This window comes from Podarcis tiliguerta (genome assembly GCF_965153285.1).
Source record: "Podarcis tiliguerta genome assembly, chromosome: 6".
In the NCBI taxonomy this organism is placed as follows: domain Eukaryota; kingdom Metazoa; phylum Chordata; class Lepidosauria; order Squamata; family Lacertidae; genus Podarcis; species Podarcis tiliguerta.
This window is the reverse complement of record NC_139539.1, coordinates 34,688,705-34,715,264: the sequence shown is the minus strand read 5'-3', so window position 1 is coordinate 34,715,264 and position 26,560 is coordinate 34,688,705. Positions and strand designations below refer to the sequence as shown.

At 42.0% G+C, this 26,560-nt stretch overlaps 1 protein-coding gene across 3 annotated transcripts in view; it reads right to left on the bottom strand.

Moving 5' to 3' along the window:
* SLC16A1 (solute carrier family 16 member 1) overlaps positions 1–26,560 on the bottom strand; it is a 42,286-nt gene that overhangs the window by 9,690 nt on the left and 6,036 nt on the right. For all 3 annotated transcript variants that reach the window (XM_083444487.1, XM_083444488.1, XM_083444489.1), the window contains exon 2: positions 6,571–6,828. In XM_083444487.1, the coding sequence (XP_083300613.1) occupies positions 6,571–6,787 (217 nt within the window). In that variant the 5' untranslated portion in view covers positions 6,788–6,828. The remainder of the gene's footprint in view (positions 1–6,570; positions 6,829–26,560) is intronic.

Here is a 26,560-nt window from a genome sequence, read left to right as displayed (position 1 = left end):
ATAGCTTCAGAGTGTCACATGGATATTAAACACTAAAGTTCTGTGTTTGTTAAGAGGACACTACTGAATTGTACCATGTTATAAAAGGGGGAATTGGCAGAATTCAAGTCCAGTTGACAGAGTGAGCACACAGCCAAATTACATTTCACTTCATGGAGTAAAATCTCATCTATCAATGGAGCGGCTTATGTAAAGTTTTGCAGAACATGAACTTTGACATGTGGTTATATGAAACTCCTAAATGGCAGAGCTTCCACCAAGTTTTTCATCACTACCTTGAAAAAGAGCACTGTCCTTTTCTGGACAAATATGCAATTTTAATAAAAAAGATTCATTTTACTGGAAAATGGTTTAAAGGACAACAGTGCAAACAAGCATATAGACTAAGTAAGCCACACGCTTAGCAAGGCCAGCCACAAATAAGCAAAATAAAAAATAAAACATTCACGACACTTATAGCCAAGTGAGACCAGAAAATATTGCTCTTTGGAGCCTGGATATTTTGGAAGTATACCAACAGCTAATGAAATAATTATGTCCCATCTTAGAAACAAACGTCTCATTTTCTCTTATTATTCCAAACAAAGGAAAAGCCAATCTTCACCCGCCCACAACTTACATGCATTTAACTTGTGTGCATTCAGCTTTATGCACAATAACAACAGCAATAAAAATTAAAAGCAGGAGGAAAGGGGACAGGCATCCAAGGGGAAAAAAGACTTTGGCAATCAGAGGCTAAACTAGAGGGTTGGCAAAACTGACCCCTGCTGGAGGCACAGAAATCACCTCAGAAATCTGTGTGTGCTACTTCTCTGTGCCTTAGTTCCCCTCATGTTTACACAGCCCACCTTCCCTCCCTTACAGGGAAGTGTTTGTTTAGCACCTCCTGAGGGAAGAAGCTGCAAGGGATTCCCATTTTCCACCCTCCTCCATTTGCTGTTTGGGCTCTGTTAGCCCTCCCTCAAGCCAACTCATGTGCTGGGCAGGAGCAGCCCCGAGAGAGCTTGGGAAGGCTGGCCAGGGGGCTCCAGGCTAAGGCGCCTCTCCCCTCTGCATCCCCAGCCCATGAAGAGAGAAGAGAAAGGGCTGGAGGAGCACCAATTAGAAATAGGGTGTTTAGAAAATGGATTATCTAAACCTTTAAAGCAAATAATCACAGACGTCTCATTAAGTCAGTTTACGTGCTTGTTGTAACACTGAAGCAGGGAAGTCTGCTGGTTGGCTCACCAACTGAATAAGGACAAAGCAGAGACTGTTCCCTTCCAAGGAAAAGTCTCATGCAACAACGTCACTTGCTTTCTGAGGCAAAATGTAAAACAGAAGTCTGGCCCACCAACACTGTAGCAGCATTGAAGCCATAAATACCCAGCTCTGCTTCCAAAGGAGGAATTTATGCCGTGTCATCCCAAAAGGGAAACATCAGGTTAGAAAGTGAAGAAATCGGAATTCAGTTCACATAGACGTGTTTGTGTGTGTGCATTCAAGTATGTCCTGTTTTACAAACTGTTATAGTGCTTTTTTTTTACTTGACTAATATATAATGGGGACACGGGTGGCGCTGAGGGTTAAACCACAGAGCCTAGGACTTGCCGATCAGAAGGTCGGCGGTTCGAATCACCGCAGTGGGGTGAGCTCCCATTGCTCGGTCCCTGATCCTGCCAACCTAACAGTTCAAAAGCACGTCAAAGTGCAAGTAGATAAATAGGTACTGCTCCGGCGTGAAGGTAAATGGCGTTTCCGTGTGCTGCTGCCCTGGTTCGCCAGAAAAGGCTTAGTCATGTAGGCCACATGACCCGGAAGCTGTATGCCGGCTCCCTCAGCCAATTAAGCAAGATGAGCATCGCAATCCCAGAGTCGGCCACAACTGCACCTAATAGTCAGGGGTCCCTTTATCTTTTACCTTTATGTTAGCTTCACCAGTACTTGAAGGTATCTCGTTTTGAAATGAACTAAGTTTAAGCCCTGATCCCCAATTAAGACAACTCAGAAAGTCCAATTATGAGAAAGCAAAAGCTTCCAGACTTCTCACAGCCATGCAGAACAGGGGAAGGGGAGTCATGGGGCAGACTAGGCTTGCTCAAATAGCACTCCTTCCATTTAGTACATGGGTAGGCAAAACTAAGGCCCGGAGGCCAGATCCGGCCCAATCGCCTTCTAAATCCGGCCTGCGGACAGTCCAGGAATCAGCGTGTTTTTACATGAGTAAAATGCATCTCTGGGTTATTTGTAGGGCATAGGAATTCATTCATTATTATTTTTTCAAAATACAGTCCGGTCCCCCACAAGGTCTGAGGGACAGTGGACCGGCCCCCTGCTGAAAAAGTTTGCTGACCCCTGATTTAGCATCTCATCCAAATGCAGCCAATAGGTTGATTTTTATCAGTGGTTTTAGGATTTTTTAAGAGATGTTTGCTTAAGTATCAGTAGCAAATGGGATATATATATATATATTTGTTTTCTATCTGCCCTGAGAAAATCTCCTGACTCAGCATAGCCTGGGCCCCTTTTTCCATGGCATGCATCAGTTTTGCTGCAATTGCCATGGCTGAGATTCCTATTCGGCAGTAGCTTGGGACGGGGGTGTCTCTACCTTCTCCAATTACAGGACAATATCCAGGGTCTGGCAACATACTGCACCAAGACAGCCAAAACTCAGTCTTGTAAGTTAATAAAGGGTACAGTTTACATAACATTCTGTTTGCACTGTCTGGAGTTTTGTTGGATACAGAGAAATGAGTTGGCATGGATGAGTGAGAGGACTACTGAGAATATGAGCGTTGAGAAAGAACACGAGAGTGAGGAGGGCAAGATACAGAGTACTATTCACTAACCAGGACCACTTCCCTGCACAAGAAGGGGGGGGGGTTGTTTTAAAAAAGAAAACTGGACACTGCACTCCATAATTGCCCCAAGCCTTTCAGATCCTGTGTTTCAGATGCTTATGGCAAAAGAATGGGATCTTTGTCCTGTAGCTTGAAAGCAGACTGGAAATAATTCAGTTCAAATAAAATTTAAATCAGATGTATCTTGTTAGCTTCTCTATACACAGACCATTCTAATGAAAGACCTCCAGCCACAGCCATTGAAATGCTGATGAACAGGTAATTCTGGTTCAAATGCCATTTTCCCAATCAAATATGATTTGTTGAATCAGGAAAAAGAAAAAACCCCAGCCAGCTAATTTCAGCACTCCCTCCTCCTGCCTTCATGTGCCCAGCATCATAGAATACACCTTGAGAGTTTTAAGCAAGAGGGTTTTTGTTTTATTTTTGCAATCTTCATAGCAGGAAACTTGTGGTTTTAAGTGCACCTTACACACCAGGAAGTGGGGGAAATGCTTGACCTCACTGGTCACTCCCAATCAACAAATCCTACTTCGTTGGAACTAGGCATGTGAAGTTCAAACCAGGCCACCATTGCCTTAATGTTAGTATATAATTCATGTGCTTTCATGCAAGGTTTATACACCTTGCATGGTAGCACATAAATTATATGCTAACATTACGGCAATGGTGGCCTGGTTCAGATTTCTCTTGCATAAAAGTGTATAAAAAATTTCCACACACTCACATTCTTCATTTCTCAGATTTATTTGTCAAGATCCTGCTTTATCAGGTCAAAACCTCTGAAAATCGTTAACCATGGATCACACATGTTGCATGGTGCAGATGCCAGTAAGAAACATCAATGGCTTCTAACACGAGATGAGCATGAACATTTATACTGAACTATTTGGAAAGTGTAGAGTCATACCTCGTGTTGTGTTCTGCTCTAGTTACGGACTTTCAGGTTACGAATGCAGCAAACCCACGCATGTGCAGAAGCGCTCAATCGTGCCGTGCACATGCACAGAAGACGCTCTAGTTGTGGACTTTTTGAGGTGCGAATGGCACCCCAAAACGGATTAAGTCCTCAACTAGAGGTACCTCTGTACTATTTTTTTTATCTTTTCCCCTCCTCACCAAATTAGAAGTCCCATCCTGCTGCTCTATTTCCTCTTTCTATTAACAAAGTAGATTTTGTTTCATAGTTACAATTTTCAGAGAAAATGATTTATTGAATACTACCTGCAACCCACCCTCATTATGGAAAGCAGCAAGGGAGGAAATATTTCTTATCCTTGTACCTTAACCCCCACTTTGGGGCCTTACAGGTCATTCTAACAGAAGAAAGTGAGAAAATTCACAGCACACATTTCAGTTCCACTTGCAAGAAGCCAGGGTGGAAGCAATAACTCAGCCAAAGCTTCTACCCTGGGCAGGTTTTCTTACTACTGTATTTATTTAGCAGCATTTCAAGACTACTTAATATTTTTTTTTAATTCCTGAACAGTCTAAAAAAACCTAAAAGCAACTAAAATAATATAATAATATAATAAAATAATATAATAAAAACAGTAGAATCATGGAGTTGGAAGAGACCCGAGGGCCATCTTGTCCAACTGCAATGAATAAATCTCAACCCACAGTCCCCCATCCCCCTGCTTATCTTTGCAAATGGGCAACCAGTTTAATTTTATTATTACTAGGATGTAATAAAAAACAGGAAAACACAGGAATTCTGAAATAACAAGATCTGGTATACATATAGTCAATGCTTTATTTGCTCCTACAATGTATCTTCCTGTGACTTGCAGTGCTGAGCATCCACTGTCTTTCCTTAACCAGGCTAACTCAGAAAAGCAGTGCACTTGACCTGTATGATGGCCTCTGCCAGGAGAAACCCAAGGAAAAAATGTCCCTATTGATTCTCCTCAACTTCTCCTTGGATTTCAATACCATTGACCATGGTATCTTCTGGAGCATCTGTCCAAGTTGGGGGATGGCGGCACTGCTTTGCAGTAGTTCTGGTCCTGTGTGAATGGTCATTTTCAGAGGTTTATGCTTAGGCAGTGCTCTTTGGCTCCATGCAACTTTCAATGAGGGGTTCCTCTGGGTTCCATTTTATCCCATATGCTTTTTAAAATCTATATGACACCACTGAGTCATCTGGAGCTTTGGAGTGTGTTGCCAGCAAGTAGCTGGTTGGTGTCACACAGCTCTACTTCTCCTTTACATCTGTGGGTGATGTTGTAGACCAATGTCTTGCCTCGGTAAAGGATGAGAGCCAACGAACTAAAGCTCTATCCAAATAAGAGGGAGGGACTGTTAGCGGCATGGTCCCCTAGACCAGATAGCTTGAAGGTTGCCTGTTCTTGATGGGATTTCATTCCCTCTGAAGGTGTGAGCATGTAGCTTGAGGGTACTGATGGATCCTTTGCTATCGCTTGACGCTCAGATGGCCTGGTGGCATGGAATGCCTTTCATTAGCTTCAGCTGGTGGCCCTATCTGGACAGAGAGAGCCTAACTCCAGTTGTCTATGCTCTGGTAACCTCTAGGTTAGATTACTGCAATGTGCTATATGTGCGCTGCCTCTGCAGATGGTTCGGAAAATTCAGCCGGTACAGAATTCAGCAGCCAGGCTGCTGACCAGGGCAAGATGGTTTGAGAATATTACACTGATCCTGGCCCAACTGCACTGGCTGCCAATTAGTTTCTGGGCCCAACTCAAAGCGCTGGTTTTGACCTATAAAGCCTTAAATGGTTCAGGACTGCAGTGTGTCAGAGAGTATCTCTTCCTATATGAACTGACCCGGACCCTGCAGTCATCATCTAAGGCCCATCTTCGTGTGCTTCCTCCACAAGAGGTACCAGAGGGTGGCAACATGACAACAGTTGTGGAATGCTCTCCCCTGGGAAGCTCACCTGGTGTCTTCATTAGTATCTTTAGGCACCATGCGAAAACATTTCTTTATAACCAGGCCGCCTTGGGCTGACAGAGCATTCTATGGTTTTTAAAAATGTAGGGGGGGGGGCTATTGGTTTGGGGGGGGTTGTTTTATTATGCATTTTATGTTCTCGTTTTGTATTTTTATGTTGTGAACCACCCTGTGATTTTTGGACGGAGGGTAACATACAAATTTAATAAAGAATAAGAATAATTAGCTAACTTGGAGCAGCCTCCTTACAAATGATGTCAGAGAGGCACACCAGAAAGACTGCCAGGTCAGAAATAGTACCCCAGAAATATTTTATTTTCAGCTTTGTAAAGGAGGAAGAAAAGTTAGCTTTGGAGTTGGGTTTTCTCCACCCCACCCCCATCCCATTTTGGGTATCAAGAATTCATTTTACCACATGGGAGACGAAGGGTCACATCCACACCATTTATTTAAAGTGCTCCTATATCATTTTAACAGTCACTGCTTCCCCTCCCCCCCCCCCAAAAAAAAATAATTCTGGGAACTGTAGCTTAAGGGACTTGAGTACTATAGTCCTAGCAACTCCAGATATCCTTAACCTACAGTTAATTAGTTTCCAGGATTCTTTGAGGAAGCCATAACAGTTAAAGGTGGTATAAGACTGCTTTAAATATACAGTGTGGGTGTAAACGAAATAAGGTACCCACAACAAATCTATTAATGAATCTTTTCCCTCTGATTAAAACAGATTAAACTAGGAGTCACAATTATAATTAAGCCTCCACATATGACACAGTAAAGGCATGCAGCTTTATTTTGCTTGCAAACTTACCTCCTGCATACATAACTGCCAGCATAATGGAAGAGATCCAGGACACTTTGCTGCTAGATGCTTCGAAGATGATTTCTATCTCTTTAAAGAATACCGTGATGGATTTTGGGAATGCATAGGAAAAGCCTATAGAGATAAAGGCACCAACAACTACTGCCCAGCCCCACCCTCCTTCTGGTGGCGTGTATCCCACGGGGCCTCCAATTGCTGGTGGCATCTTGATTGAAGTGGTAGCAAATTCAACTAGAAATCAAAGATCTGTGAAGAAAACAGAGTAAGATCATTAGGGTTGCGGAAGCATTCCATTTTATTTTTTTCTAAGTCTCTTGAAATGAGACACATTCTACAAGCTGAAACTTCCCTCTACTCCTGCACAGAAGCTTCTGAGAGGAACACTCCATCTGAATGAAATCCAACATTTGAATTTTGACTCACAGGGCTGTTATTTAAACAGCTGAAGAGTATAAAAACCCATAGAAATTAACACTAGCTTTAGGTTGCATTTGGACGCAATGCTTACACATGGTTTAGTGCTGTAAGAAAAAGCCTTGCCTCCCACTGCCTCCTCCAGTGCAGTCCTAAAAAGTTGTTTGGAAGGTCTATGGGAGGCTACGGCCTCCAAACCCAGGCAAACTGTGGTTATTTATGATTAATGAAAACAAAGAAATCAGTTTCTTAACTGTGCTTTGAAGCTGGCTTCTTTTTCACCGACCATTGTGATTAACCACAGCTTGTACAGTGGTACCTCGGGTTAAGAACTTAATTTGTTCTGGAGGTCCATTCTTAACCTGAAACTGTTCTTAGCCTGAGGTACCACTTTAGCTAATGGGGCCTCCCGCTGCCGCGCGATTTCTCTTCTCATCCTGAAGCAAAGTTCTTAACCCGAGGTACTATTTCTGGGTTAGCGGAATCTGTAACCTGAAGGGTCTGTAACCCAAGGTACCACTGTATGGGTTTGATGCTATGGCAAGCTGTGGTTAATTTAAGACAAATAACCAAAACTGTCCAAACTCCTCTTTGTGGCCACACTGGAGGGAAAGTGTGCGATCCCAGGGGGAAACAAGTTCATTCTCATTATGTAAAACAATGTTACAGCATTAAGTTCAAATCAGCATTTATTCTTTCTGGCAATTAGGTTTCTGAATTCCAGAACCAAATCGTATCAAAAGCTTCTTGTTTATGGGCATTTGCAATGCCAAGGCTGGATTTGAACAGCTCAAGGTTATGCCACCCTGAAACCCATGTCCATTTAAAGGCCAGAGACAACTACTGGCATTTCTTTCTTCTGAAGTTATTTACCTATTATAGGAAAAACTAGTTTATAAAATTTGCAAGCTTAAAAATATAAGGTTCGCTTTTTAGGATACATGGTCTGAGCAACTAGAAATAAAACATAATAGATTAATTGTTGGTAATCTGGGATTTTCAAGTAAAATGAGTTAGTAATAACTAGAAATCTCTGGTGAGTCTCTTTGTTCAGCATTTTCAAAAATACTCTACGATAAATTATGCTGTGAACCACCTTTTTTTTAGGATATATGGTTTTATATATATATACAGCCTTAAGAAAGGATGCAGGGGCTCATAGTTCAAACACTGCTGTGAACCACCTTGAGATCTTTGCATGAAGGGCAGATACAAATTTAAACGTAAAAATATGAAAAATATAGATACTGTTCATGCTGGATAGCTAGGTCCTGAAGTCAGAGATAGTTACACAAAACTTCGGCAATAAAACAGATGCATGAAGTATAAATTACAAGCAAGGACAAGGACCTAGAAGTTGCATAATAGTTGCAAAAGTTTCTCCCACAAGACATATCAATTACAAAGCATTTGGCTGCTGAAATGGTTAGGAAATCATTGCATTTCCAGTTAACAGCATTAGTTCCAATGAGCATGACTTTCACAGAGGTTTATTTAGGCTACATCTTCTTAAAAGGGCCAACAATCAGCACATACCATCAATCAAAATTATGGGAACCAAATCCCAAAGAACAGTTGAGTTCAAGAGTGTTGGAGTGCATCCTGGGTTCACTACAAACATAGTGACACACCAATTCAAACCATGCTGCCCCACTTGACCACCATAACACTATCAAGTCAGCCTGGTTTATAAGAAACCATCCCAACCTCAGCCACAACAAAAGTTTGCATGAATCACACTTTGGACTGGTGGTGTTCAGCAGAAAGAATATCCTCTGGGGCTATTCCAATATAAACAACAACATGTTTTGAATTTTAATGTCTACATGTTCACTATCCCTTAGTATCACAGCAGAAAAAGTCCATATTCCTAAAAGGAGTAGAAGGAGGCAGTATGGGAAACTAACCCAGCACTTCAGTATTTTTTATTGCTTCTGCACAGCTATGGCCACTTAATAAATAAAATTTTTTTTAAAAAAAGACAGAAGGAAATTGCACACACCTTTTCTTCAACTCTGCCTAAAACATTCCACATCCTATTGTCACTGTGCACCTTCTCCTATAACCCTTTTTCGATTATTGGGACTCCTATTGTTCTACATTAGTCCATTTAACATTAGTTCTAGAACCACACTTTTCCATTTGGTGCTTTGAGGGACCCATTCTTAGCTACTTTGCCAGAAGCTCTCAGGATCCCTAATGGTCACTGCTCTCCGTGGTAACATTGCCCAAGATTTTCTGAACCGACACCAGATACTCATCTATTGCCAAATGCTCTGCAATGCTGCTGTTGCTCACTATTTCCTGCTACGCCTTTTGGGGTCAGAGGAATCACATTACACTGGGCTCCTGCTGCTCTGTATCTGTATAGAGCTGTATACAGAAAAGATTTCTCCAGCTACATTTCAGAAGTGGCAGACTCTCTCAGGGTACTCCTATCCAACCAAGAACTGCTGTTGTGCTTAACAATGATCATTCCTCAAGCTACAGAACTTAACACAATCTAAGTGTTTAAATCTAAGACTTTTAACATGTCCGGAGAGCACACTAATTAGCTAAAACATTTTCTGAAAAGGTAAGAAGTCCTGTATTAGTATCAAATGAGTTCTCTTCATCCTTGAGGTCAAAGGACTGCTTTCTTAATTAGATGGTAGATGGGTCTTAGAAGGTATCAAGACTCCAGAAAGAAAGGGTCTGAAAAGGCAAACCTGAAAGAAGGAGAGACCAGAAGCTGAGACTGGGAGTGGACAGGATTTTAAAGAACACATTTTCTGGTGTAGAAAGGTCCAAGAGCCCTAATACCAAACCCTTTACAGTCACTCTTGAAAAGAGCCCTGAAGGTCAGTAGACAAGTCTAAATTTAGCAGTGGTAGATAACAACAGAAAGTTCTGATAGGTGCTTCTGTGCTTTGTATAGGCTTCTTGAGTTCTGAATTCCTGACTGTTTTGGAATGTACTGTAGCTCATGCTGCAGATTTCCCAGCATCACAGTGCCATTCTTGCCACTTTCGGGTACGCTGAAGCCTTAATGGGTGCTGCAGCACACTATTTGTCAACATAACCCAATAACTATATTTGGCATCTTAACAGCATAAAAATTACTCCAAATATTATAAGCACTTAGGGATGAGGAGATCCCTCAGAAGCACAGCATTCTGACCTCCTCCTCCCATTTTGGAGTCATTCCAGAGCAATGAATCAAAATGAGGAAGCAACAGTTATTTATTTTAACTGGGGGGGGGGGGGAGATACTAATTCTGTAGCAAACTTTGTACCTCTAGTTTTCTGGGTGGAAAAGGGGAGGTTCCCAGATTTACTGAGCTGCACAAACTAACAGGCTTGCACAAACTTCAGTCTCAAGATAGTTATTTGTTTTTTAAATAAGCTCTACCAAAAGCTGTATCAAAAATCCTCGCCATACTAGTACTCACGTAGCCAAATCTCATGAGGCAATGCAGCCCTCAAAAGAAAGAAAAGTTTGCCCACCCCTGCTTTATCAGATGGCTGCAGAAAAAGGATCTTTATCTCAGAATTTAGTTGCTGCTTAAGATCAGCCACATATATTATTTATTGCACATACTTTTCCTAGCTAGGAAACTATTGCAACACTCAATGAGGTTTGTGAATTTAGTTTTAAGCCTGCTTCATGTTTTTTTACATTTTTCATTAGGTTAGTTGAACTTTAAACTATAGGCTTTTGTTTTGATGGCTTTATACGGTGGTACCTCGGGTTACATACGCTTCAGGTTAAAGACTCCGCTAACTCAGAAATAGTACCTCGGGTTAAGAACTTTGCTTCAGGATGAGAACAGAAATTGTGCTTCGGCGGCACAGCAGCAGCAGGAGGCCCCATTAGCTAAAGTGGTGCTTCAGGTTAAGCACAGTTTCAGGTTAAGAACGGACCTCCGGAACAAATTAAGTACTTAACCTGAGGTACCACTGTATTAAGATCTGGGCCATAAAGCTGAGCCATAAAGAAGGCTGATCACCGAAGAATTGATGCTTTTGAATTATGGTGCTGGAGGAGACTCTTGAGAGTCCCATGGACTGCAAGAAGATCAAACCTATCCATTCTGAAGGAAAACAGCCCTGAGTGCTCACTGGAAGGACAGATCCTGAAGCTGAGGCTCCAATGCTTTGGCCACCTCATGAGAAGAAAAGACTCCCTGGAAAAGACCCTGATGTTGGGAAAGATTGAGGACACAAGGAGAAGGGGACGACAGAGGACGAGATGGTTGGACAGTGTTCCCAAAGCTACGAACATGAGTTTGACCAAGCTGCGGGAGGCAGTGGAAGACAGGAGTGCCTGGTGTGCTCTGGTTCATGGGGTCACGAAGAGTCGGACACGACTAAACAACAATATTAAGATCTTTTACTTTAAGGAGGTTAGGGGCATTATTCTAACCACTATCTCCTGATAAAAATGATGCTTTTGTTCTTATATTTAACTTATTTTTGTATCAAAACAATGCAGAACCAGAATTTACAATGTAGCCCCCCCTTCATACAGCCATATTGGTTTTACTGTTTTTAATCAAGACTACCACAACACACAGTGACAATGCATACAGCCAAGTCACATTTGAACCTTAAGAAAGAATTCACAAGATGCACACTAACACAAAACCCTATTAACTTAACTATTCTCTCCAGCCCTCTTTCCATTGTGTATTAGATGATAGAAGTTGTTTTTACCTTCATTCACCTGTTAAGAAATCACAAGCAGAAGTCTTAATGCCAGCTAAGGTCAGTGTTCGAAAATCCCATTGTTCTAGGCACATTTTGCAACTGGGAATTTCATTGAGCTCTGGGCGCAGTACTGAGCCTAAGATTTCAGATTAAAACTGCAGAATGGAAGGAGAAAGGAGGACCTTTTTTTGCCTCCCCACTTCCAGCTACACTCTGAAGACTGGAGAAGAGACCCTCTTAAGAATATTAAGGGGGTGGGCAGCGGAAGGACTATGCCGTGTGAAAAATGAACATAATATTTTAGCTGCAGTTCATTCATTTTCAGCTTTGTATTCTTGTTATTAAAAAGTGTGCCTAGACATTCCATTGTTGCGCCCACAACCTTGGTTTAAGGTGCCATTTAGCTCCTAGCTTCCGTATCTCGGTTTCTAACACTATCTAAGGGACACAGTAGTCTCAGATTTTTGATACAGATACCCATAAGTATAATATGCAACAGACATCCTTGATCACTCCCAAGTTCTATTAAAAAAAACCATACATGGCAGTATGATGTACACAAGATGCTTTATGAAGTGATGAGATGCTCTTCATGAAGAAGAGATAGCCCTATTTTGCATATAGTTATGCCCTGTACACAGTCATGTTCAAAGTGAGCTACTGATCAAAGTCAAGAGCATTTAACACAAGGACTTTCCTGCACTACAGCTTGCTATAGATATTCTGTTTTACTTTCACTGCCGCTCTATCACTGCCCTAATATCAAAAGGGATGATAAGTGAGGCAATTGCCTCATTTAGGGGGAAACAGTCCAAAGGCAAACTTTGAAAGTCTCATTACTATACACATTTGAGGATCACAGCCCTCTTAAGTTGAGCTCACGCTGCTTTATACTCATACCAAGACATCCTGAATTCCACTTTTGGTCAGCTCCATATATAGACTCATAGTAAGTGGACATCAATATACGTTCCAGCAGTTGCACAGTTTTCTATCTCCTTTGGCTGAAACAGACGCTCCCATGAAGAGCTACTCTTCTTCTCCCTATACAGAGATAATTTGTGTATGGGGGGAATGTATTTCATAAAGTAACTCTCTTTAATAACCACAGTTCTGTCAGCCATGCCAGTGCATCCATTCTCTGCTTCAGGGTGGGAGATGAATAGTGCAGGCTCTTGGAAACTAACTAATAAACAGTTTTAGCAATGTTGCAGAGAGGCAGAGATATCTTCAACATCAGAGGGAAAACGTTTGCTGACCAAGGGTAACAATTTAGGAGACTTACTTCTGTGTTTACAAAAGAAATAAAGAGCGGTTGTCAGTCAGCTCAGCAATGCCCAACTACTTTTTGTACTTCCACTGAATCAGACACATTATTGCAAAATTGCAGTGAAGAAAAAAGTGCTTTATTATGTGAGGTGTTGACCCACAGTTGTTAAAACTTGCTTATGGCTTAATGTGCCAAAGCATTGTCTCAGCAGCACTAAAAGGCAGGGAGCACCCATAAGGAGTACCTCGGTTTTAAATCTTCTTTTGCTGTGCAAATACTGACACACTGAATGCATTAGAAATTTTCCTGAGCTGGTCACAGTTTCAGTAAATTCAGCTCCAGTAACACTGTGCTAGTTTATTGCTTTAAGCCCCTACGGCAAATTTGATGTATACACTGTTTTGCAGGCTTATTTCCATGAGTGTGGGGCTCATTTCCTTCTCCATCCTAATATGAAAGAGAAAAGGCAATAGCCAGCTCAGACAGCAACTTCTACATGCAAAAGTTTCCTCAAAGTTTAAAGCAGAGCTTGTAAAGTCTCCAGCTTTGTTTGGAAAACACTGCTACGTGTCAGACGTGCTTGGAAGTGGAATTCAGAGATACTAGCCAAGGATAGTTATTTTAAAAGCCACATTTACAGTAAATAAGATGGTTGAGTCAAATGTGATGCTGCAAATGAATAAAAAGCATTTTTCCAGGCTCTATGAATAGGGACTAAATGTTGGTACAAAGAGAAGAAAATTGAATTAATTCTTATTTAGGCAAGGAGAAGTATGGGTCATTCACCAAGTTTCTACTTCAATTAGGGTGTTGAAGCAAAGCAGAAATTCCCAGGATGCTGCACAAATTCCCAGGATGTTTTTTTAACTGTGCCACTTTATGAAGAAGCAAACTTTATAATTGTAGAATTACACAGCACTTTCAAAGTACTGTAAATTCAGCAACATAATTATCTGACATAGGATTCTCTTTACAATTTTTTATGGAGGACACAGTACCAATTTTCTCATATCTAAGTCCAGGAAGGAACATTCAGCTCCACATCTTGGAAACACCCAGTTGTGTTTCCCACTCGCTAACTTACAGGACAGTGCCACCACAGAATATGGTATTCAAGAAAGCTGCTACCATCCATCCATTTATTTATTTTACATTAGATTAGATTTATATACCACCCTTCATCATAAGATCTCAGGGCAGTTCACAAGATAAAGTCCTACCTCACAAGGTTGTTGCAAGGATAAAATGGGAAGGAGAACTATGCATCCTCTCCCTTGAGCTCCTTGGAGGGCAGGGTGCGTTATAAATGTAATCAATAGTAAGATTTCTACCATCCCAGTGAGAATCATGATCACCATATGAGTAGTTAAGTCTCGTGCTCCTATGAGTTTTTCCTTGAGATGGAATAATCTTGTTTATGGGAAGGAGTTAGTGCTGTCACCCAGTAATAGAGATAGTGCAGCACAAACCTACACAGGTTTATTCAGAAATTGGCCCCCACTGTGCTTGGTGCGGCTTGGGGTTAGGAAAATATGCACAGGATTACAATGCTGAGAAAACACATGCAATTCTTAAGGCTGGGGATAACTAAATGCAGTCTTCCACCCTGCCAGCAGGAGCCCTACCAGGTCATTAGAGGAGCAAACAATGCACTTCCTCTGTTCATTTGCAGGGTTCCAACACACACACACACACACACACACACACACACACACACACACACAGATAGAGCAACAATTTCCCTCCCAGGTACAACAATTAGAAGGAAACAAACACCAACAGCTCCTAGGCTAGGATAATGTTCCCCTGGTTTAGGGGGTTTATTGTGGAGAGGGGCACTGGGAAGAAATTTGACCCAAGCCTCCTTGCTCCCCGCAGCTTGCCTCCAGCACACCACCTTTTTGCCTTGCCCTACTTACCTCTGAGTTCCATTGTCACTCTCCACCCTCAGAGAGATCCCACATGTCCTACTCCCCCCCCCCCAACCTACCCTCCCAGGGACCTTGGAATTGCAGTGCCCACTGACTAAATCTGCATGCATCTGCATACAAACAAAGCTGTTGGGAAATAATACCCTTTGTTTCCTTGTTACAGTGGTACCTCGGGTTACAGGCGCTTCAGGTTACAGACTCCGCTAACACAGAAATAGTACCTCGGGTTAAGAACTTTGCTTCAGGATGAGAACAGAAATCATGCGGTGGCGGCAGCACGAGGCCCCATTAGCTAAAGTGGTACCTCAGGTTAAGAACAGTTTCAGGTTAAGAACGGATCTCCAGAACGAATTAAGTTCTTAACCCAAGGTACCACTGTATTCACAGGCAACCATATTAGACTAAGCACCCCCTCCTATGTGGAAAAGAAAAGTGAATTCATCATCCTAACTGGTGCCTACCACCTACTTTCTTAAATAGCTGTTTCCCCAGTTTTTCAGCAGGAGGCTCAACGTTTTAGTTGTAGGAAGTGCTCAGTTACCCACATACCACCTGTTCTTGTTTCACGTTAGCCAGCTAACTAAAGCCAAATGTTTTGAAAAAGACTTGCTGATGAGAGACAGCAATGGGAAGAACTGAGCTGGCGCTTCTGGTCCTTCTTGGAAACCAAAAGTTCAACAAAATACTAAGAATTTTCATTTCCAACAAGTCCTCTTCAGGTTAGCCCAATTCGCTTCAAATTATTCCAAGCTCTTCAAAACCAAAATATTAAAATAGTTGCATATTGTTTATAGATCCACTGTATATTTATCTGGTCAGAATTATTAAGCTAGGCCTAAAAACAATTTAGGGGATGCGGGTGGCGCTGTGGGTTAAACCACTGAGCCTAGGGCTTGCCGATCAGAAGGTCGGCGGTTTGAATCCCCGCAACGGGTGAGCTCCCATTGCTTAGTCCCTGCTCCTGCCAACCTAGCAGTTCGAAAGCACATCAAAGTGCAAGTAGATAAATAGGTACCGCTCCGGCGGGAAGGTAAACGGCGTTTGGTTTGCCAGAAGCGGCTTGGTCATGCTGGCCACATGACCTGGAAGCTGTACGCCGGCTCCCTCGGCCAATAAAGCGAGATGAGCACCGCAACCCCAGAGTCAGTCACGACTGGACCTAATGGTCAGGGGTCCCTTTACCTTTACCTAAACACAATTTACTACTATTGTTGCTGGTTTCTGAGAACACTTGCCCATTTTCAAGAGTCCATCTACATTGTACAATCATGAATGCCAGAAACTGATCTAACAAACATCACCACACAGATGCAAGGAAGCTAAGGAACACCAAAGCCTGTACCAGATGAACAGCTGCTGACCAGCATGAACATGACACACCTGTTCGGGCAACTGTAATGTTTTTCCAGCTCCTCTGTGGTGCAGAGGGAAAGAGGTGCAAGTATGAAGTACCTCTCTGTCACCAAATGTTTTATCAAAATCCAGCCAGTGTCACTTGCTCCTTCATTAAAATCTTTGCAAATTACTACCATATTTATTAACAGCTAGTAAACACCTGATCAGTGCAGGTACACAAACACACATATGAGCAGCCTTAATTAATTTTATAATGAATGATTTTAGAGTGTTGTTTGTGCTGTACTTTTGTACTGTTTTATTGTTGTTAGCCGCCCTGAGCCCGGCTTCGGCTGGGGAGGGCAGGATATAAATAAAATTTATTATTTATTATTATTATTCATCAGAGCCCAATACCATATTTAGTTGCATCATTTTCTCTAGAGAGATAGTGTTGTCCTGCATTTGTCAAGTATTTTGCTCCTGAAGCTTAGCTTTGTTTGGACCAAAGTTTCCCAAAGCTCCAGTAGGTGTTAGCTGTACATAAGCCAGCCATTGAAAATGGAGCAGAACATGCCCATCTCCAGGGGCCCAGCTGTGCATGCCATTCACGGCCTTGACTTGCAGTAATGTCAGCTAGGCACTGCTCATAACATTGCTCCATAACTTGGCTGAACAAGTGGAACAGTTGGAAATTTTAAGTCTCTGACCAGGCCTATATATTTTAAAAAACAACCGAGCATATAAACTTGCAAGCATTAAACCTGGAGAAATATATTTCAGCAGTAATACCCAGGCCTCTGCTAAAAAAGGGAAAGGGTCTCCATGGACCCTCATACACTGGGAAGTTACAGAACAATGTCTAGCTTCTCCTTTCTAGTCAGAAGTCATTATAATAAGCTATGGCCAAGCAGCTTCAGGCACTCATGGATGGAATGGGATTTTGGCTGGACTTCAGGGCAGAAAGTGCCTTTGTCTTCCTGGTCAACACTCTGTATTGGTAGATAGGGGAAACATGGACCAGTTACAAGCCAATTGTGCAGATGAAGTGCAGGGGTTCTGCAATGCTTCCGCTTCTATTTTTCCAGAAGGTTGACCTTGAAGGTGGTGCTGAGAGACTGATGAGGCTGTTCCTTTTCATGGGAGAGATCCAGCAAAGTTCCACAGGGATCTTTTATGAGGCTAACTGTATCTGGGGACTGGGGACAAGTCTATTTGGTATGCTCCATTCTTGTATTCTCATCAAAGACAGGGGAGTCAGTGGCTTCCCTGAACATCTTTCTAAAGTCTAGTAGTAGACCAGATGAGTGAGATACTCAATCCAGACTTATAACTGTTGGCACACTGCCTAGAGTGGCAGTATATATGCTGATCTTGTTTGATGTCACAGTTGCTTAAAAATCAGATTCACAAACCAGGAATTCTCTAGGTCCAGGTTTGCCCCTGACATCCAAAGCTGTAAGTGATTTCGTAGGTTTGCTTCCTGGATACTACTTTGTTCCACTAGCTATAATTTTGTTTCCAGCCAAAATTAAAGGTGCAGGCCAACAAATTTAAGTCCAGCTATGCATCTTCATATCACACACACACAGAGAGAGAAACCATTGGCATTGAGCAACAAGACCCTTCTGTAGGTGTCACCAGATTTTGAAGCAGTTAGTTGCTACCAGAAACAGGGCTTTTTCCAGTGCCTGCCCCTTGAGAAAGGTCTCCTGAAAAAGCTTGGCCAGATTTGCTCTACTGGCCCATTCAAGAAGTTCAAAACATTTTCAGCTTTTTATATAAACAATTTGGCCACAATGTACACGATGCAAGTTGCTCCATTTGCTTTATTTCAAATTATGGCTATGAAGTCCACCCTAATTAATTATTGTTGGGTTTGGGAGAGTCAATTTAATTGCAAGGATTAAACTAAAAGACATTGGAATCAATATTTAACAGACACTGGCAGTAGTATCAAAATAATTAAACATGAAAACATATCTAAAGTTTTACTGGAGTGGGTAAATAACAAACTCTGTTCTATATGGCAAGCAAGGTCTTTCTCCTATCAGTTCATAAAGCAATTACCCTATACTGCCTCTGCTGCACAAGATTGGTTTACATAGTGCTTCTGAATAGGTTTAAATGCCTTTTATCTGGCTATGTGCACTTTTCAAATGGAGCTGTGTCACCACCCTATCTACAGAGGAAAACCTCTCCCCAGTTAATTGGATAGGTTAAAAAAACTGTAAGGCAGTTAAAAGGGGACAAACTTCTTTCTCAACAGGAAGAAAACATCTGAACAGAACAAAATCTCAACAGTATTTATCTGAACAGGCACAAGCTGAAATAAAACTCATCATAGTCACTTTCCCCTCTTGTTTCATCTGACAAAAATAATTTGTTTCAAGTGGAGTTTTGCTCAGTCCCCTTGGCTAGAAGAAAATCTGGCTCTGCCTGGTATACGTGACTATCTGGGGCTTGTAAGGGCTCAGCACCACACAATAGACAATTGAGGGCCTCCTTGGTTATTGCAAAGCTCACAGGGTGAACTAAGGTCAGCAACAGGCAGACAGAGAACTACTGAGGGTTTTTCAACTAGTGGAAACGATACAACATTCCTTTTCACATCAGCCACAGTATATCCCATAAGCAACCTGAAAAAAGAGATGTTCTTTGTGTGGTCAGTCTCTGAACTTGGGTAAAGGAAAGGCAGAAGACTGATAGACTTCTACAAAAGTGGCAGCAGTGCCTCTCCTTCACAAGAACAATGCAATTTGCCAGCACTTTAGATTCATAGCAGGTAAATCTGTTTTTTTAGGCCATCCAATATAACACTTAACAGTGACCAAGCTTTCTGGTTTTCCTGCTGGACGTTAATCTAAGAAGGAGTGGGGAGGAAAAAGGTGGCTTGGTGTTAAAATTGGTCTGCCTTAAGATGAAGTGTAGGAAGAACAACCTTAATAGATTAGGCCAGTGGTTCTCAAACTTTTTAGTCCAGGCCACACTTTCAGAATAAAAATTTGCTCGCCCAGACTCAATTTTTTTATTGATGAGAAATACCATATATTGGAAAAGGAAAAGAAACAACTCCTAGCACTGCTTGATTTATAACACAGAACACAACTACCCGTATTTTTCGCTCCAGAGCACGCACCCGACCATAACACGCACATAGTATTTAGAGGAGGAAAACAAGAAAAAAAATATTCTAAATGAAACAGTGGATGTATGATTTTTGTGGTTCATGCTGTGGCCACAGACATGTGATCTGACGGTGAGTTTGGGGTAGCCCAATGCAAAAATCCTGAGGATCCATGTGGATCCATGCTTTGTAACCACGTTTTTGCACCACTGCGGCCCCAGGCAACAGTGGGTGCGTGATTTTTTTGGTGCAAGCTGTAGCCATGGACATGCTATGTGATCTGATGGCAAATTTGGGGTGACCCAGTGAAAAAATCCTGAAGATCCGTGCTTTGTAACCACGTTTTAAGTGGGATGGGAAGGAAAAGCACTCAAGGGACAAGGAACACGCGTGGGGTGGGTGGAGAAGGATGCTGTTAATAATGCAGAAGAGGGGTATAAGAGAAGTAGGCTCCTCTCCTCTCCCGCTTTGCACCTTTAAAGCAAGCAGGCTCTGCTTCTCTCCCTCCTCCCCGGCTCACTGAAAAACTTTGCTGCTATTTAGCCAGCTGAGTGGGGAGGAGAGAGGGACAGAGAGCCTGCTTGCTTTAAAGGAGCCAACCGGACAGGAGCCGCTTACACTCGTGTAAGCGGCTCCTCTCCTCTCCCACTTTGCTCCTTTAAAGCAAGCAGGCTCTCTGTCCCTCGCTCCTCCCCACTCAGTGGCTCGCTTTGAAACAGCAAAGCGCGGGAGAAGAGCTGCTAAGGAGGGAAGGAAGGGGAACCATGGATCCTCTGCTCATGACTGCAGCAGATCCCCCCGCCATCCGTAGGCATTCGTTCCATAACACGCACAGACATTTCCCCTTACTTTCTAGGAGGAAAAAAGTGAGTGTTATGGTGCAAAAAATACGGTACTTTATAATATGACCATGGGACATCCAGAAAGTATCCCCGGATTCATTGAAAAAAATATGGTAAACTTATTCTAGAACAGAGATGGGGAACCTGTGACTATACCGCTCAAAATCCCAGAGTACTAGCCAGTAACAGCTGGAGCACCACAAATCCCCCGTCCCTCTATGAGAGATTAATTTGCACCTATTTGTGCAGTGCTGGCTGTTGTTAAAATGGCACTACTTTTAAGGAATTGCATATACTTCCTTCAAACAGCATCTGGAACAACTATTTACTCCTCAGCCAATTGAAACCAAAGAATTAGATCACAGTATAAGCCAGATTCTGTTAAAATATCAAATGATTTCTTGAGAAGCAAAAAGGAGCTATTTATTTGTTAGTTGTTTTGGGCATCATCTGTACTGCCAGAACATATAAACTATAACTGGTCCCTCAAAAACTTCTGCATAAAAAGAAAAACCAAACTCTTTTAATTCTCCACTTATGTTGCTGGACAGTGCTGAGATACTTTATTTAAACAGTGCTCTAAGAATTCAGAATATATTGATTCTAATGGATTAGTGTATCTTTAAAGATTATCTACATAGTATTTTATAAACGTCTTGAAATGTTGTTGTAGGTCCCCCCCCCCCCGGGATAATAAAATTGGATGTTTATGAGGGTGACAAGGAGTTCCTCCATCTAGAACATGCAATGCACTATAAAATGTCTATTTTAAGGAGGGTGAGGAACAGGTTCACAAATGCTTATTTAAAATGCTCTCCCCTGGCTTAAAAACAAAGAATGCAGAAATGGGGCGGAACAGAAATGGCACAGACCAAAAGTTTCATTTAGCAGCCTTCCAAGCAAGGTAAAGGTAAAGGTACCCCTGACGGTTATGTCCAGTCGCGGACAACTCTGGGGTTGCGGCGCTCATCTCGCTCTATAGGCCGAGGGAGCCGGTTTTTGTCCACAGACAGCTTCCGGGTCATGTGGCTAGCATGACTAAGCCACTTCTGGTGAACCAGAGCAGCGCACGGAAACGCTGTTTACCTTCCCACCGGAGCGGTACCTATTTATCTACTTGCACTTTGACGTGCTTTCAAACTGCTCGGTTGTTAGGAGCAGGGACCGAGCAACGGGAGCTCATCCCATCGCAGGGATTCGAACTGCCAACCTTCTGATCGGCAAGCCCTAGGCTCTGTGGTTTAGACTACAGCACCACACGTCCCAGCCTTCCAAAGTTATGCTTAAACATCCCTCTCAGGGACACCTCTAAAGTCATACTTGTATGGTAAGTGTACAAATCTTGAGTTGGGAACACTAACAGTTTGATGCCAGGCAGCATTAGAAACTGAGATGTAAAAGCTAGGAGCTGAACGGCACCTTAAACCAAGAATATGGCTGCAATAACGGAACGTCTAGGTACACTTTTTAATAACAAGAATACAAAGCTGAAAATGAATGAACTGCAGCTAAAATATTACGTTCATTTTTCACAGTCTAGTCCTTCCCCTGCCCACCCCCTTAATATTCTTAAAAGGGTCTCTTCTCCAGCCTTTAACTAGTAGCTGGAAGTGTGGAGGCAGAAAAATGTCCTCCTTGCCTTCCACTCTGCAGTTTTAATCCAAAATTTTAGGCACAGTAATGTGTCCATTGCTCAGAAACTGCTTGCGCTAATGAAATTGCCTATCACAAAATGTGCCTAGAACAATGAGAGTTTCAAACACTGATGCTAGGTGATTTTAGTACTAAAATGAACAGAGGGCGGAAAACTCCACACAACTAAACTCACATCTAGGTGCCAAGATATGGAAGTTAGTCAAATTTGTTCTCCAGCAGCATTTCAGATAGTGGGCCTTGGGCTACTTTCAGAATCGTTACTTACAGTGCCACAGCCCTGCTTCCTCATTTGCCTGTTCCCCTGCTCTCCCAGACATGCCTTAGTCCTGTTACAGTGGTACCTCTGGTTACGAACTTAATTCGTTCCGGAGGTCCATTCTTAAGCTGAAACTGTTCTTATCCTGAGGCGTGCTTTCGCTAATGGGGCCTGCCTCTGGTGCGTGATTTCAGTTCGCATTCTGGGGCAAAGTTCGCAACCAGGAGCAGCTACTTCCGGGTTAGCGGAGTTCGTAACACGAGGTACCACTGTGTTGGGTCAGCACCTCCTTGCATGCTCTGAGAGGAAAGGGCCAGAGAAAGCGTTCAACTTATAGCGAGTGATAAAAAGTTAATATGTAACAACAGCAAACAGGAACAACAGACAGGGAATGGTTAAGGGGATGCGAGGGGAAAGAAGTTATACAAGAAAGAAGTGAATGTAAAATGACCAGGAAGGAAAGAAGCTGACACTGGGGGAGAGTGGGTGTTAAGGTACAAAATGAATGGGAAGAGAAGAAGCTTCATGCAGTGGGTGAAAATACTTTGAGAATGGGGGTAGAAAGGGAACAATAGAGCTTCTGGATTAGCAACTCTGCCTAAAATGAGGAGGCTGCCACAAGAACTGCAGAACAAATGACTGTGCTTTTCATGAGTTGAGTAACTCCTTGCCAGAGGGAAAAGATGGAGCAGATATCAGTAGGAAATGATTATTATGCCAAACGCTTCCTCCATCTGCCACCACTGGCTGCCCCACTGACAGCGGCTTGATGCACCCCATCTCTATCTCCTCCCACTCAATCCATCAGTGGAGGTGACTCTGCTTCGCCTCCTCCCCCCAACCCCTATCTGATCTGCACTCACCCCACCTGCAGGACCTCTGCAACCGCTTCTTCCCACATCCCCAAGCCTGAGCTACACCCCCCCCCACCCATCTGATCTCTTGTGTTTGCTCCTTCCCTCATCCCCATGCCTGATCTCCAATTTCAGACATTGTGATATATTGTGATACTTAGCTGCTGATATATCACAATGTTGAAAACCAGATATCGCTCAGGCCTAATCTGTTATTATTTTGTATACCTAAAATTGTTGCTCATTATCTTTTGCTTATTATCCATTGTTTTTTGTTCAAAAATTGCTCTCTACCAGAGTTATCAAAATTTTCAAAAGTAGGCTTGGCTTTTGAAAAACAGAGGTCCTCAGTAATTAGCTAATTGGGAACCATTGACCTAGATAATAATGAGGTCCTAGAAGAGGAAGACTGTCACAGAAGCTAACCAAAGGAATGAGGGCAAGAGAAGGCAAACTGGAAAAACGGAATAATCAGAGGAAAGGTGCATACAGGTAGGAGCTGCAGGTGAGAGAGGCTGAGGTTCATGTGAAGTTTTAAAGGCATGTGACAGAGGCTATTATTGGCTACTAGCCATGATGACTGTGCTCTTTCTTATTGGAGGCAATATGCTGCTGAATACCACTTGTTGGTATACACTTGTTCCTGGTATACACGAAACTGCAGAGGAGGATAGTGCTGTCCTCTTGCTCAGGCCCTGCTCGGGGGTTTCCCACAGGCATCTGGGTGGCGACTGTGAGAACAAGATGCTGAACTAGGATGGGTCTGATCCAGCAGGCTCTTCTTATATTCTGCTATATTACCAATCCAGCACAATTGCTGGAAATCAAGTATGAAGTAACATTACTCTCTACCTCATTCAAGCCAAAATCAAGTTTTAAGAATTTTAGGTTCTGAAAAAATATTCCAAATCAGAAAAATAAATCTCCATTGTATTAATGGGAAATCTCCCAGGTAGCAGTTTAAAGCATACTACTTGGAAGTAAATTGAGTAAATCACTGAGATCTTCCATTATGACACACTACTCATAAATGTTCAGCCCCAACAGAGTTCACACGTTCTTATCAATACATACATGAATATTGTCCCATCCCCAGTTCACCAGGCAGAAAGCCTATCTGTTTTGAAGTAACATAGGACTTAAACCTCAGATCTGAGAAAGCCACTGTTTCATCAGTTTACAAAAGTGATTCCTTCCCCTGGAAGTTCACAATGATTCCCAGTCACCCTCTCACATTTCTTCCCAACCGTTTTCTTCCTAATTGTTGCTCCAGTCTTTGAACTATGGACCATCTGCAGTCTGTCATGGAACTATGGACCAGCAAGGTCAGTGTTAAATCACTTATATGTGACAATGCTCAAGCTCAGCCCAAAATGAAATATCATAAAGAAAAATAAAATTGGAACCTCTTAGTTTCAAAACTGTATTTTTCAGATACTAATCATGTTAACAATTATGACAAAAAGCACCCCATTACTTACTTACCAACGCTAAAACAACAAAGTCAGATTGAAATGTCTTGTATCTTACAATGGGACTCATTAGATTGCATGCATACAAAGTTAGAGGACATTAAAACGCACAGTCTTGCCATATTAACTTTACCTGCTCTGGGAAGTCAGCACAAGATCAAAGTACAACAAAGTGTGCAAACAAATCTATTTTCATCTCAAACACTAGGAACTGGCTCCAGATCAAGTGAATAAGGCTATGAATGTTAAAAAGATATTTTTAGATTTCCCCCCAGTATTATATTATTGTTTAGTTAGGGTCCTATCCATATGTTAATTCTCACAATGATTACATCTAGTGCGCATCAGGCTAACGGTATCCAAAATGACCCAGAGAGAGACTCATTCAATAAAAGTCTAAATTACTCATGGTTGTGACTAGGAACTAATGCAGTTTTGCAAGCTATATGCTGTGGCACAGAACAGCTAGCCAAAAACAGAGCCAGCCTGAATTGAAGTCCCTTATCCCGCTGGTTTATAGCAGAAGCAAGAGTGTAATTAGTATGAATAGTGCAATTTGTTTTTATAACTCAGTGTGTTCAAAGTTACAGGGAATGAAATAAGAGATTCAGATTTTCACTAAAGAAAAACTGACTTAGAATCAAGATACCCATAAGCAAAATTGTATTTTTTCCCATCAGTTGTGAAGCATCTCAAGACAAGAGTTCAGGACTAGAAATCATCACCAAGATGGAAGCATTCACCCTGTTTCCAAGGTTATGGTACAATTCCAAAGTACACTCAGAATTCAAATGTATTAATAAAGATAATCTCAACACGGGATGCATTTATGTTCATGTTATCCCACAAATCTCAAGATGAGCGTAGGACAATAAGTGGCAACCACACAGCTGGTAACAATTGAGGAAAGATGGCTGATGCCCTAGTATTTCATTCCCATGTAATGCCTGAAGAGGACTGTGGTGTGTTATGATGGAATCCTTTCCCATGTAAGTAATGTTTTGTTGGCTGGGGCTGAAAAGATTTGTAGTACAGTATCTAGAAGGCACCAAGATGGCAAAGCCTGCCATAGGTTGTACATGGGACAGTCTATCAGGTGCAGGAGAGAGAATGAGCTCTGTGCTCTGTCACTAATGTATAGAACCTTCATATTGCAGTTCTATTTAATGAGATGTTTAATGCATCTCTTGTTTAAATTACTATAGATTTTTATTTGATCTTCCATGGTTCTCATTTCTAGATTTATTAGAGATTATGAGCCAATAGATTCGTTTTTATGTGGATATACTGCAGTGTAGCTCAACGCCCTGACAGAATGTTTTTATCTCGTAGAGCCACTCAGTACAATTGTTCCCATTGGCAGCGCTTGATTGAACAGTTTGGTTTTAATTAATATTGGCACATCTTAAATATTAGAAGTAAATGGAGTTAGCACTGATTAACAAAAAGCTAACCCATTCAGGCACCAGCTAGATAGATCTCCTATTCACAGAACAGCATCTCTGTAACCAGGCCTTTATTCCACACAAAAATTAGAAGTTTCTCTGCCTTATTAGGACTGACTTCTAGAACAGTGTTTTACACCAGTTCAGTTTACTCTGTGATCTTTACAATTCAGTTCGGTCTATTCCGATAGCTTAAAATGGGAAAACGTAGGTAACAGCTACCAATACCTTATATAACCCAGTTGCATCATGCAAAACATGCTGTCAGTTCAGGAATTTATTTGTGCTAGGACTCACTAGACTTTCCAAATTACTCATCTAAACAAACCCTGTTCATTTAAATAAAAGACTTGAAATGCTTAGGCTTCCAGCTCCAGGAAAATTAAAAACAGTTTTGTAGATCCATTCCCCTACAACAGAGGAATACTTTTATGCAATCTTGAATAAAGTCAGTAAATTAACGGATACTGATGTATATCCTTAAATATTTTGCGTAGAAAATGATGCAAATCAGTATAAAAACAGGATACATCCAACAGTAAAAAGGTAAAGGGACCCCTGACCGTTACGTCCAGTTGTGGACGACTCTGGGGTTGCGGCGCTCATCTCACTTTACTGGCCAAGGGAGCTCGCATACAGCTTCCGAGTCATGTGGCTAGCAGAGAGTCATGTGCCGAACCAGAACAG